Raw genomic sequence first — 13,782 nt, forward strand, 5'->3', positions numbered from 1 at the left:
TGCAGCAGATCTTTGGCACTGCATCCATAAAAGGAAAGTAAGCTGCTAGAATGCTGGCAATGCCTTGTATGTCCTTGGTTAACTTTGTGTGATGCTCTTACATGGGATGTGTGCTTGTAGCTCTAAAAACTGCGGTGCCTTTTCACTCCATACACATTCTTGGTTGTGAATCTCCTTCCTGTCCAAGGTAGTTGATATTACAGGTAATAGAATTATTTTTAGCACTGTGAAAGGAGTATTAGCTTCAGCTCGTTCTATCTTGTTTTCAAGTTTCAAAGGATTTCCTCTTGTGCTTTTGGAACTCTGGATTTAAAATAACATTTTATGTCATGGTTTTTAAGTGAATTGTGGGAATTCTCAGCGATGTAAGATTCTAATCTGTAGAGAATACACACACATTTTATTCCCCCTGGCCAGTTTAGTCTGGCTTTTCAAAGTGCTTCCTGACATCTGGGATATGAAAACAAGGAAGCTTCCAGGAATGAGTGTGTCAAGGCAAATGGATAGCAGTGGCAGACATAGAGCCCCTGCAGTATCCTTCTGGTTGCCTTTAGTCTGCCTGAGACATAATTCCTGGCTTTTATAAATGATTGATTACACAGGCCTGCCAGCTAATAATGTGCCTCCTCATGCTGAGAAAGGGAATATGTCTGGTGAGTCTCGATTGTATGACAGTGACATTTGAATATGCATCATTGATTGAGTAAAGGCTTTCATTTTTTAAAAACACTATATTAAATGAACACATTGAATTATGAAATCCAAAAGTATCGTTTAAATATTAAGTATAAAAAGATGTATTTAGACTCCAGAGACCTTTACTGTTTACCATAAAATAACTTTAATTTTAAACATTAATTAAGTAAACTATGCACAGGGTTATAAAAATCAAGCAGTTATAGAAGGAGTTTATAAAGAAAAGCAAGTTTCTTTTTCTTCCCTCCACCTTCAGTCCTTATCTGTGGAGGTAACCACGCTGTTCCCCATCCATCAGCCTTTCATTCTGAGAAATTTCAAAACCAGTAGAGAAGTTACAAATATAATACATTGAACACCAAATGCTTTTGACCTAGATTTTCCGATTGTTAGTACTTGGCCACATTTGCGAGCTCTATTTGTCTTTCTGTATGAGTTTTTCCTGAACTATTTGAGAGTTAGCTACAGATGTCATGACATTTTGCCCCTAAATATTTCAGCATTGTATGTTTTAAAAACACATTTTCCCTACGTATTCACACAATATAATTATCCAGAAACTCTAATATTTGAAGTCCATATTCAATTTCACCAAGTTTCACTAATAGCTATTGCTCCAACCCCATTCAATCAAGGATTATCCATTTTATTTAGTTGTTTTATCTGTTTAGTCTCTTCTAATCTAAATAGTGCCTCAGGTGGGGTTTTGTTTTTTTTCCTGCTTACTCTTCATGTCATTAACATTTTCAGAGGCCAGGCCATTCGTTTTACAGAATAAGTCTCAATTTGGATGTGATTAGATGAAATTTAAACATTTACTTTTTCGTGGGAGGGAGGAGTACTACATAGGTGATATTTGAAGCAGGACCTCTAATATCTCTGAATAATGTCCTTTTATCATTTTTTCCTTTTAAAAAATTAATTGTGGTAAAGCATACATAACAAAATTTGGCATCTTAACTGTTTTTAAATGTACAGTTCAGTGGCTTTGGTACATTCACATTGTTGTGTAACCATCAGTAACAACCATCTGTGTGCAGAACTTTTTCCACGTTGCAGAACTGAAACTGTATACAGTAACAGTAACACCCCAGTCCCCCTTTCCTGGCTCCTGGCAGCCACCATTCTTTTTTCTGTCTCTGTGAATTTGACTACTCTGGGTACCTCATATAAGTGGAATCATACGGTGGTGTTTGTCCTTTTGTGACCGGCTTATTTATTTCATTTAGTGTAATGTCTTCAAGGTTTATCCATGTTGTAACTGTCAGAATTTCCTTCCTTTTTTTTAAGGTGAATAATGTTCCATTTTATTTATATGCCGCATTTTGTTTATCCATTCATCTGTTGATGGACATAGCAGTATTTCTTGTTTTATCAAATTTGGCATTATATACTGACTTCCTATAACAGTATATAAGGGTTTAATTCATTTCTAAATAATAAAAGCAGAGCATACTCATTGCAGAGTATGTCAGAGGTAAGAAAAGCTATGAAAAAATATAGTTTATAATATCACTATCTAGAGGAAATCTCATATTTGTATTTTCAGTTTTTTAATATTTATTTTTATGTAACTGAAATAATGTACATTCTTTTTGTTGAATTTTACATTTTGAAGTAATTAAAATATTTTCATCTTTAAAAAAATGAATGTGTAATACGACTTCGAGTTGCTGTACTTTAACATAGCCCTTACTATTGGCCTTTGGGTTATTTGAAAATTTTTTATTCTGATAGTGTTTTGATGAACAAAATCGTCAGCATTTCTAATGATTTTCTTAGGTTCCCAGAAATGGGGTAACAGGATCAAATGATGGAAACGTGTCAAAGGTATTTTGTGCATGTTGGTAAATTGCTGCCTGGAAGGACTGTACTGATTATATTCTCATTATCAGTGTAAGAGAGTACCTGTGTAGCTGTATCTTTGCTGATGTTTGTTATTAAGGGAGGCAAGCTATCTCATTTAATTAGTCATTTGTATTTTTTTCTGTGAATTGTTGATTTATGTCTTTTGTCCATTTTCCTTTGTGATTTTATCAAGTTGTATCAAGTCTATATGAATATAAATAATGTATATATTACAGATATATACCAGACATATTTGTTGCACATTTTCTTTACCTTTTTTTTGTGGGGAGAGTTATAACATTTTATCTTTGTTTTTCAACAGTTTTTTGGATTGAACTAAGGATTAAAATAGTTTTTACAGATAATTTCCGTTGATATGATTTATTAAATAAGTTCTTTCCCCGTTGATTTGGGTGGTTCTGTCATATATAATAAAATGATTCTGCTTCATTTGTTTTGAGACTCTTTATTTTGATTTTTTTTTTTACATCAGTATCACACTTTTGCTTAAACAATTATGGCTTTATTAGATATCTTAACATCTCAAAAGGCAAATGTCCAACCTGCTCCACCCTCCACTTGCTTTTCAGAATTGTCATCATTTTCACCTTTTGTTTGTTTGTTCGTCCATTCATTTATGCATTCAGACGATCATTGAGTGTGCTTCCAAGCACCGGGAAAGAAGTCAGGGCTCTCATTGAGCTTGTGGTCCAGTGAAGAAATAATTTAACAGGTCAATAATAGTGTGATAAGTTCAGGAGAGGAAGTATAGGGTGTTAGAGGAGGAGTATGTACCCGAATCTCATTTGGACATTTGGAGAGGGCTTTCAGGAAGAAGTGGCATCTAAGCCAAAACCTTAGGAGAGGGAAAAGAGTGCTTCTGTCAGAGGGAATTGCATTTGTTAAGACTCCAGAGGGAAGAGAGCATGGCCCATCCGTTCAACTGAAAGAAGTCTACAGGGCTGGAGTATAGAATGGGAGCTGTGAGAAATAGCTGCAGGATAATGCTGGACCTTTCAAGGCCTGTTAATCTGGTTGAAGATTTTCATTTTTTTTTTTTTTTAACTTTTTATTTTATATTGGAATATAGTTGGTTAACAATATTGTGATAGTTTCAGGTGTACAGCAAAGTGATTCAGTTATACATATACATGTATCTATTCTTTTTCAAATTTTTTTCCCATTTAGGTTATTACAGAATACTGAGCAGAGTTCCCTGTGCTATACAGTAGGTCCTTGTTGGTTATCCATTTTTTTTTTTTTTTTTTTTTTTTTGCGGTACGCGGGCCTCTCACTGTTGTGGCCTCCCCCCTTGCGGAGCACAGGCTCCAGATGCGCAGGCTCAGCGCCATGGCTCACGGGCCTAGCCGCTCTGCAGCATGTGGGATCTTCCCAGACCGGGGCACGAACCCTTGTCCCCTGCATCGGCAGGCGGACTCTTAACCACTGCGCCACCAGGGAAGCCCGGTTATCCATTTTAAATGTAGCAGTGTGTCCATGTCAATCCCAAACTCCCTAACTATCTGTTCCCCCCACCCTTTCCACCCGGTAACCATAAGTTCCTTCTCTGAGTCTGTGAGTCTGTTTCTATTTTGTAAATAAGTTGATTTGTATCATTTCTTTTTAGATTCCACATATAAGCGATATCATATGATACTTGTCTTTCTCTGTCTGACTTACTTCACTCAGTATGACCATATCTAAGTGTAAGGGCAATGGTAAACATTTGGACGGAGACTGCCTTAATCTGATTTGTGGTTTGGGAGGCTCGCTCTGGTCACAGCCTAGAGACTAGATGGGGAGGGGGCAGCAGGGGAGGCAAGCAGAGCTTTTAAGGAGGAAATGACAGCAATCCAGGTGAGAAAGAGTACGGCCTTGACCTAAGGTGGAGGCAGTGGAAGATGGGGCAAGAGGGATGTATCTGAGAGAGACGCCAAAAAGGTGGGATGGAGAAAACCTGGAAGGATGGATACTGGGGCTGAGGGGAGAGGTAAGAAGGATACCCGGGTGTTTTGTTTGGACACTTGGGTTGGACAGCAGTATCATTTTTTCCTAAACGTGGAAAACATGAAGATCAGTTTTAGACATGCCGTAGTGAGGATTCTGATGGGCTGTTGGTATGGGCCTGACACTCTTTGGGGAAACATCTGCCATTCGGTGGTAGATCCATAGTTGTATGTGGATAGCTGTGGGGCCATGAGCATTAACGGAAGCTGTGGAACCTTCTGCAGTAGTGAATTGAAGGGACTTTCTTGTTCTGTGCGTCTACTTGGGGACCACATCAAGATGCGCTAACTTTTAAATATCTCTTCTAATTTGATGATTCTCTGTCTTAATTCTGTCAGTATTTTTGGCTAGAAGAAGAGTTATATGGACATACTCTGAATAGTATAAAGTTATGAGAGGTTTTCTTTTTATCTGTCCGTCCCTTTTAAAATGCTTATTTACCCTCTGATTTTCTCACTGGTAAAAGAGAGTGGCTAGACTATTCAGTTCCTCTTAGAAGGCCAATCTAAAATAACATAATTCTAAAAGTCTAATATTTGGTTTCAAATTTGGCCAGGATAACTTGACAGATGAAATTTTTACCTGAAGTCAAAAACTTTTGGGACTTGGTTTCAGTGCAGAATGTGGTTTTGACCAGAACCTCAGATTTTAAGAACTTTAATATCCCTTCAGTTGACTTTTTGGCAATATTTTAAGTAACCTTTCTGATTGTAACTCACATTCATCTTTAACCCATTAACTCTGGTCCTCATCTCTGATCACCTTCCCAAAGATAACTTTGTGACATGTTCCTTTATATCCTTCCATTGTGCTTTTAGCAGTAACTCTTCCTGCATGGCAAGATCTTCTTTCTTATGAAGGTACTCTATCAATTCAGGTATTTTTTTCATGACTTTGGGGATTTATATTTTCACAGCAGTTTGGTTGTTAACAATCTGATCAAAGATTTAAGGAGGTAAGAGCACCAAAGTATAAGCTACATTTGGCATAGTTTGTCATGGTTAATAATAGAACATTTAAAGGCCTTATTTAGAGATTATTTTGACTTCCCTATAATTTGAGTTTTTAATTTTTCTGAAGAGGATATTTTCAGGAGTTCCCTGGTGGCCTAGTGGTTAGGATTCTGGGCTTTCACTGCTTTCAATCCCTGGTTGGGGAACTGAGATCCTGCAAGCCGCATGGTGTGGCAATCAATCAGTCAATCAATAAATGTTTTCATAATGGAGTAAGTTTATTGAATGAATTGAATAAAAACCCATCGTGATAAAGTATAGATTAGATTAAGAATTTATTTCCAATTTGTGATTTTCATCTCGGTTTTTTGGAAAAGATTATTGTTCAATAGCACTATTCTAGGACTATAGAAATGGTAGATTTTAACTTGTTGCCTTTGGTTATTATGTAAAAAATGCATCTGGGAGGTGATTTGTTTGGTCTGCTCAAACTATTTTTGGGATTGCCATAGCTTGTGTCTACTTAAGATACACTTAAAAATATTGAGGTCATTTTATTTAAAAAGAAGGTCATGTTTGAGTATTGAAAGAGATTGCTGTGTTTGTCTAAGCCAAGTTTGTCTTTGAACTGTAGCCAAATGGTTAGGAATATGAAGAAAAAGTATAACTGGGTGGTAGAGTTTCCTTTTTAATATGCAAAGACAGTTAAGTGAATTAAACTCTGAGTAGAGGAAAACTACCCAGACCTCGCAGCTGCCCACATCTGCATCTTTCTGCTGACCATGGTAAAGGACGTTCTGAACATTACCACTTAAAACTAACTTTTCTCTTTAAGGGCTCCTGAAATTGTGCCAGCTGACTCCAAGTCCACCCTGACCCCACAGCATAAACCATGCTGTGATGTCACAGCTACCATAGAACTCCAGGGTAGTGTTGAGCTGGCCCATGTGGGCTCAGGTAAGTCCTGGCTTTTTTTTTACCATTTGGCATTCTTTTCAAAGTTAGTTACCATTACGGTTTTATGTCAAAAGAAACAAGGCAAAACTTTGAAAACGGTGCCATATATGGGGGAAAAAATAAGTCTCTTTTCTAAACATCTATGAGCCAGCTCCATATTCTAACCAACGGAGTTCCATAGTAGCTGTGAAGTGTCCCCAGTGAGTTGTGACCCGTGACTTCAAAATATGTTAAATTCTACTCCTGGCCCAGCTTACAGAACAATATGAGCTTTTTTTTTTTTTTTTTAATTTCACTTACTCTCAGGTCTTTATGCTTTTAAAGTATATTAACTTCCCTTTATCTGTAATTATGCACCACCACTTAGCTAGTTGTGTATTTCACTCAATTTTGAATGTATATTGATACTGCAGGTTAGTTTTATAAAGTTAATCTTCTTAGAGTGCCTTCAGCTGTCTTTTTAATTTGCCTTCATAACATGGAAGAGGAAGAGACAGAACATGTAATATTTAACGTTTGTTAAATTTTCAAAACAACATATTAAGATGCTTTAGTTACTCTTGGAGATAGTGTGATATGTCAGTAACCTAGAAAGCATGTGTACGTCACCTCTTTCTCTTCTGCTGGAACTTTCCCGCTTTTTCCTGATCTTTGTTACATTAAGTGAGGTTTTACCACTTAGATTTATTTACTGTATTTTCCTACGTACCAACTCTTTTACTTTTTTTCTGCTTTCCGTTTTATTCCGTAATCTTAAAAGGTGGTAAAAACGTAATGTTATGTGAAGAACTCAAAGACATTTTCTAAGTTGTTTTGCATATAATCTGATGCTTCCCCCCCCAAGTAGAAAACACGTGGTAGCTAAAACTTAAATTATCTCAGTATAGGCCACATTCTTTAGACACCATGTTTACAGTGAAAACCCATCTGTGAAGAAACTTTAATCACTGGCTCCTCTTGAGCAGTGTGTAATAGAGATACAACAAAAGTTAGGACAGTTCATTGACATTCTCATGAAATTTGATTTGTAATAAATTTACTCATCTTTGTAGCCAGAAACTCACCAGTAACTGAAACTGGGAGCTCTTAATTATGGTAATGAAAAGAATGGAGTTATATATTCCCAAACATTAGATAAATAAAATAGTTTTCTTTTAAGTATTATTTTGTCCCTATACTTAAATTTGTGTTTTTCATGTTCTGGAACGTTTGGAGGTTTTTTATGCTGTGATGAATAGAGAACGGAATCTCTATTCTGTTCACCCTCATTTTCTGCCCTCCTGTGTATATTCCATGCTAGGGGCGGCAGGATTCCCTATTTGCAGTTTAGTGCAGAGCTTGTGGTCAGGGGAAATAATTGTTTTTTATGTCTTGGATTAGGCCAAATAGAAGTCCAGTTTGTGTGTGTATATGTCAGCTTTATTGAGATACAATTCACGTACCATGCAGTTCATCATTTGAAGTTCTGTTTTTATTAAAAACATTTAGTTTGAAGGCAGACTGTAAATCATAATTCCAAAGCACAGTTGCTGACTTTGTTGTGATGTTTGGTCTGTAACCCTCCCCACCTTTGGCTAGCTAATTAGTTTCTAATTACAGAAATCCTTCAGAAACATTAGAGAGGAAATGAATTCTTAAGCAAGTATTTCTAAGATGAGATTCTTTCAGACATCAGCTATTTGATGAGTTAGCTAAAAATAGTGAAGACAGTGATTTAGAAGGTCTCCCGTTCCTCCAACCAAAAGAACAAAGTTAGTTGACGTTTACCTTTAGACTACTTCATCTTTGTCTTTGGGAAACAAAAAAATATGTGTGTATTTACACACACACACACACACGCATATACATGTACTGTGCAGGTCTTCCTCTTTATCTATTCAGGTAAATGGATCAGCCTTTTTGGTCCTTGTGTTGCTTTTGGAAGTGCCTAGAACATTTCTTACATCATACAAAGAAATTTTATAAATATATATTTTTAGGTTGAAGCTAAAAACTGTAAAAGGTGTGGTGATACTGCACACACCTAGAAATAGTTATTAATAGCTTTGATAGAACTGAAGTGAACAGTAGTTGCCTTCATAAGGAAATATATACACACAAAAGGAAATGGAGTTAAGGCATGTTCAGTTTGAAAAAAATATACAGCATTAGATTATTCAAAAAGTTATGAGCTCCACTAGATTATTCTCATCTGTTCATTAAAACAAGTTAAGCAGATTTTAGATTTCAGGTTTGCCCTTTTGAGGAGGTTCACCTCCCCTTACCTCATGCCAACTATATTACATTTTAGCCTTGATGATTGCTCCAGGGCACTAAGCCTTGTAAAGGTGTGTTGAAGTCCTTTATGTATTGTAGTGGGGGCTATAGCTGTCCTTAGGTGTTTATATTGAGAAATGTATTAACCTACGTTGCTGTGAAAATAAAAATTTCTATAAGGTATTCTCATTTGAAATCATGGATTGTTAACCTGAAAAATGTATGTTTCCGGGGGAGAGGGTCATTTTTCTGGCGAGAGGATCTAGTTTTGCAGAAGGGATCTTTGATCCCAGAGTTGGAAAACTTGGAAGCTGGCTTTTTATGGCTCACAAATGTGATGAAGGACTGTTTTGAGTATAGGAATCATGTTTTTACTGTCTTTATGTTTCTTCACAGTGCCCAGCATATTGCTTTATGTGTCATGGGCATTCAGTGAATGTGGAAATCATCATTTTAAAGCTTTGTTATTTTTAATAACAGGGGAACTTGTTGCATTGTACCAATCTGTAATACTCTAAGGAATAGGTCTTATTTATCTAATTCCTAATTCAAGATAGCAGTTTAAAATGCTTCTTTTAAAGTACCCTAAGAATATTTCTAGCTGGTAGTAGCATTTTGTGTAACAAATCTTTCTTGATGTAATTTAGGAAACAAAGTTATTTAGTCCTACAGTCGTGTGTGTGTGTGTGTGTGTGTGTGTTTAATACTATTTGTGGTAAATTTGAAGCTAACCTATACCTTCATTTTTTGCCAAGGCTGTTTATTATCCATAGATGTACTGTACTGCTTAGTAAATAGGATTTTTGTCATTACCTAACATTAATTTGTGTTAAGAATAATAGCATGGTTCAGTGGGAATGGAAAGTTCTTTATAGATTTGGAAAAATCGATACTTGTTTTGTATCTCTACTCCCCAGCTGGGTTATAGTGTTTTATTTTAGCCTGTTTCTGTTCAGAATCATCTGGCTCAAGTTTTACTGTATTAATAATTCTTAATGGGTGTAAGGAAGACTTGGCTAAGAGAAATTCTGAAATCCAAATATTACTAACTTTTACTTACATTAAAAATGGTTTTGACTGCTCTAAATTGTCTCCAAGCTAACAAAACAGTAGTGTGGAAGGCTCAGCATTTGTTTTGATCCAGCTTTAAAAATGCAGCATAGGGAATTCCCTGGCAGTCCAGTGGTTAGGACTTGGCGCTTTCACTGCTGTGGGCCTGGGTTTGATCCCTGGTCCGGGAACTAAGATCCCGCAAAGCTGCCCAGTGCGCCAAAAAAAAAAAAAAAAAAAAGGCAGAATAAAGGGCAAAAGCAGCCTAGCACCAATGGGAAGCACATCCCTGTCTCCTTGGTTTCTGCAGAGCCAGGACCAGAACAGGAACTTAGTGTCTTTTGTGAAGTCTAGTTACTCACACTAGATTGTTGATCTTTGATCCAATTAATATATTCTAATAATTTCTCTAAACATTACCAGAGCATGGAACCAGCACTAATGTGATAGTAAGTGCCTAACTAGGCAGTTCTACTTCTGGAAGGAAATGAAAGGGAAAGGGATACACTATAATTTTCCTTATATTCTATAGGACATTTAAATGATGCCCTGGGATCCAGGAAGCACAGAGAATCAGAGTTTAGAGTGAATGCTACAGGTTTATGCTTTTTGAAGAAAAATAAAATTGAACTTTTTTCTGTCTTGATGCTTGTTTTAGGGGTTGTAGAAGGTGATTTAGCTGCTATAGAAGCATACAAATCATCAGGAGGGGACATTGCCCGTCAGCTCACTGCAGATGAAGTGCGCTTGCTGAACCGTCCTTCTGCTTTCGATGTTGGCTATACCCTGGTACATCTGGCTATACGTTTTCAGAGGCAGGATATGCTAGCAATATTGCTTACAGAGGTGAGTGTGACATTTTGATTAAACATTCTTTTATATGAAGGAAATGTGTTCTTTAGTTTTCATTTTTGATGTTATAATGTTTCTCAGTTCTTAAATGTTTTAGATTCAATCTTCCTCTTTTAAAAATGACATTAAGCTTAGACTTCAACAGAAGTAAATAATTTTTAAGGATATGTGTTTTTAAAACAGGACATTTTGCTACAATATTTGAGTCATATGTTTGATTTAAAAAAAACTGGGATGTATCTGTCATTCATTCAACTAACATTTATTGAGTACCTACTATGTGCCAGGCACTGTGCATAAAAGGGGTATAATTGTGAAGACATTGGCTCTTCCTTCAGTGAATCTCTAGGTACAGTTATTCTGTAGAGAGTGCAGTTTTTTTTTCGAAAAAAATTTCTTTCTTTCTCTCTTTCTCTCTCTCTCTCTCTCTCTCTCTTTCTCTCTCTCTCCGTTTTTCTTTCTCTCCCTCTCCCTCTCTCCCTTGGATCTTCGTTGCTCCGAGCGGGCTTTCTCTAGTTGTGGTGAACAGGGACTACTCTTCGTTGCGGTGTGCGGGCTTCTTGTTGTGGTGGCTTCTCTTGTTGCGGAGCACGGACTCTAGGCACGCGGGCTTCAGTAGTTGTGGCACACAGGCTCAGTAGATGTGGCTCGCGGGCTCTAGAGTGTAGGCTCAGTAGTTGTGGCGCATGGGCTTAGTTGCTCTGCGGCATGTAGGATCTTCCTGGACCAGGGCTCGAACCCATGTCCCCTGGATTGGAAGGCAGATTCTTAACCACTGCGCCACCAGGGAAATCCCCAGAGTGCAGTTTCAGAGATGTAAATGCCAGGTGCTGTGGAGAGTGCTTGAGAAAGTGTTTTGGGGTATCTTACCTTCCTACCTGTAGCAGGTAACATTTTAGCTGAGAGTAAAATGAAGGAAAGCATAGGAGGAATTAGCCTCAAACAGTAGGTGGAGAGAAGGGAGTTGAGGCAAGGGTGTTGGTATTTGGTATTTGTGGCAAATTTGGAACTTGCAGGTGGCTCAGCAGGGTTGTGATGGCGAAGGGGAAGTGAGAGAGGCAAGTAGGGGACGCAGTGTGAAGGCTCTTCTAGGCCAAAGAATTTGAAAATTATTCTGAGGGCAGAATAAGCCTTTAAAAAGGGTTAGGTGGAGGGGCAGGGGGTTGACAAGATCAGAGTGTGCTTTGGCTGCTCACTTTAGAGAGGGGCAAGCCTGGTTAGCAGGACACTGCAGTGATGCTGGCAGGAACTCTGCTGGGACAGTAGTGGCAACAGCAAAGGAAAGAAGTGGGCTGGTTTGAGAGAGATGGTGGTGATGTAGGCAGAGCTAAGTGGATAGATTGGCCATGGGGAGTAATGGTGAGGTAGGGGTCAGAGTTGATTCTGGGGTTTCTGGATTAGATAACTAGGTACCTGTTACAAATGACAGAGGTTGCAGATGAATTAGGATGTGACTATATTATCCAGGTAATTTTTTAAAAATATATTTATTTATTCATATATTTATTTATGCAGCTCCACATCTTATTTGTGGCATGTGGGATCTTTAGTTGCGGCATGTGGGATCTTAGTTGCGGCATGTGGACTTTTTAGTTGTGGCATGCGGACTCTTAGTTGCGGCATGCGGACTCTTAGTTGTGGCACGCGGACTCTTAGTTGCAGCATGCATGTAGGATATAGTTCCCTGACCAGGGATCAAACCCAGGCCCCCTGCCTTGGGAGTGCAGAGTCTCATCCATTGGACCACCAGGGAAGTCCCCAGGTAATTTTTTTTTTTTTAATGATAAGAGAAATAGGGTAAAAGTGCAGAGAGTTAGATCAGTTGTGGATTCAGATCCAATTTGGTCAGTATGCTCCTGTGTATACTTACTTGCACATTTAAGTTCGCCGATATCTGGGAACATTTATGTACAAAGCATGGGGTGAGGGGACGAATACATAGGAGCGTTAGATGGAAGCATGATTGAGATGGCTAGCCGTGTCTTTAGTCTGGTAAGAGTCCAGTGTGACCAGGGGCCACCTGATAGAGCAAAGGAGGGCTTGAGAGACAGCCATGCTGAAACCAAAGGGCAGGCTTACTGAGGATAAGGGAGAAGGGGACTGTTTGAAAAGCAGCTGTGTGATTAGAGAGACCAGAGTTCTGGAACATGGGATGGAACAGTAAGAAGTAGTTCCTGTAGTGTCTGAGGTCTGGCTGCATTTGTGTTGTGACGCCCAGTTGTGTACAGGAAGGGCTGGCATGTGGAGTTATAGTTGCTGGTCGTGGCTGGAGACAGGGGAAAGGAGGCAGCTGTGAACCAAGGGCCAAGTCTTTAGGGGATACATAGGTTTCTCTCAGGCTGGTAGGGGACTATGAGAAGGTTCTGGAGGGACTGGTGTAAGTCACTGGCCTCCTGAGAGCATTCTGGGGACTAACGGCAGGAAGACAGTAGAACCCCAGTGTATTTATTATTTACTGCTGTGTAACAAATCCCCTCAAAACTTAGCAGCTTAAGACAACAAACACTTGTTATCACAGTTTCTGAGAGTAAGGAGTCCAGAGCAGCTTAGCTGAATGATTTTGGCTCAAGGTCTCATGAGGTTACAAACTGCCAGGGGCCCGATGGGGACTAGAGGATCTGGTTCCAAGTACACTCACCTGGTTGTTGGCAGGAGGCTTCAAATCCTTGTTACGTGGGCCCCTCAGTAGGGCTGCTTGTGATGTGGTAGCTGGTTTCACCTAGAGCAAGTGATCCAAGAGAGGGAGAGAGCATGAGAGAATGATTCAAGTGGAAACTGTAGTGTCTTTTCTATATAACCTCATGTAGGGAGCGATATACTATAATTTTTGCTATATTCTGTGGTACACATAGACCATCCTGGTGCAAGATGGGGGAGGTGGAAAGGAGGCTTGTTCTAGGGAAAGAACAAAATCAGTGATGGAATTTAGTCTCAGTGGAGTCGGCACTCTACAGGACAGAGCTGAAGGGGCCAGTAGGGAGACTGGAAGGGGGAGAGCATGAGTCTGGATGAAGGGATGTGTCTGCACACAGGGCACAGAGCCATAAGTACTTTTGGGATGGGAACAGGAGAACATTATATTTTGGGAATATGTGTCTGGGCCAGGGCGTTTACTTGGATTTTAGATAATGGATGCTATTTGTAGTCTGGTGGAACCTATGGA

At 38.7% G+C, this 13,782-nt stretch overlaps 1 protein-coding gene across 1 annotated transcript in view; it reads left to right on the top strand.

Moving 5' to 3' along the window:
* Positions 1 to 13,782, top strand: part of ZRANB1 (zinc finger RANBP2-type containing 1) — a gene marked incomplete at both ends in the record, with an annotated part of 44,876 nt that overhangs the window by 11,881 nt on the left and 19,213 nt on the right. Inside the window, one exon of the mRNA XM_079705275.1 lies at positions 10,426 to 10,613. Within this exon, the coding sequence (XP_079561401.1) occupies positions 10,426 to 10,613 (188 nt within the window). The remainder of the gene's footprint in view (positions 1 to 10,425; positions 10,614 to 13,782) is intronic.

Source organism: Hyperoodon ampullatus (assembly GCF_949752795.1).
Source record: "Hyperoodon ampullatus genome assembly, chromosome: 1".
NCBI lineage: Eukaryota > Metazoa > Chordata > Mammalia > Artiodactyla > Ziphiidae > Hyperoodon > Hyperoodon ampullatus.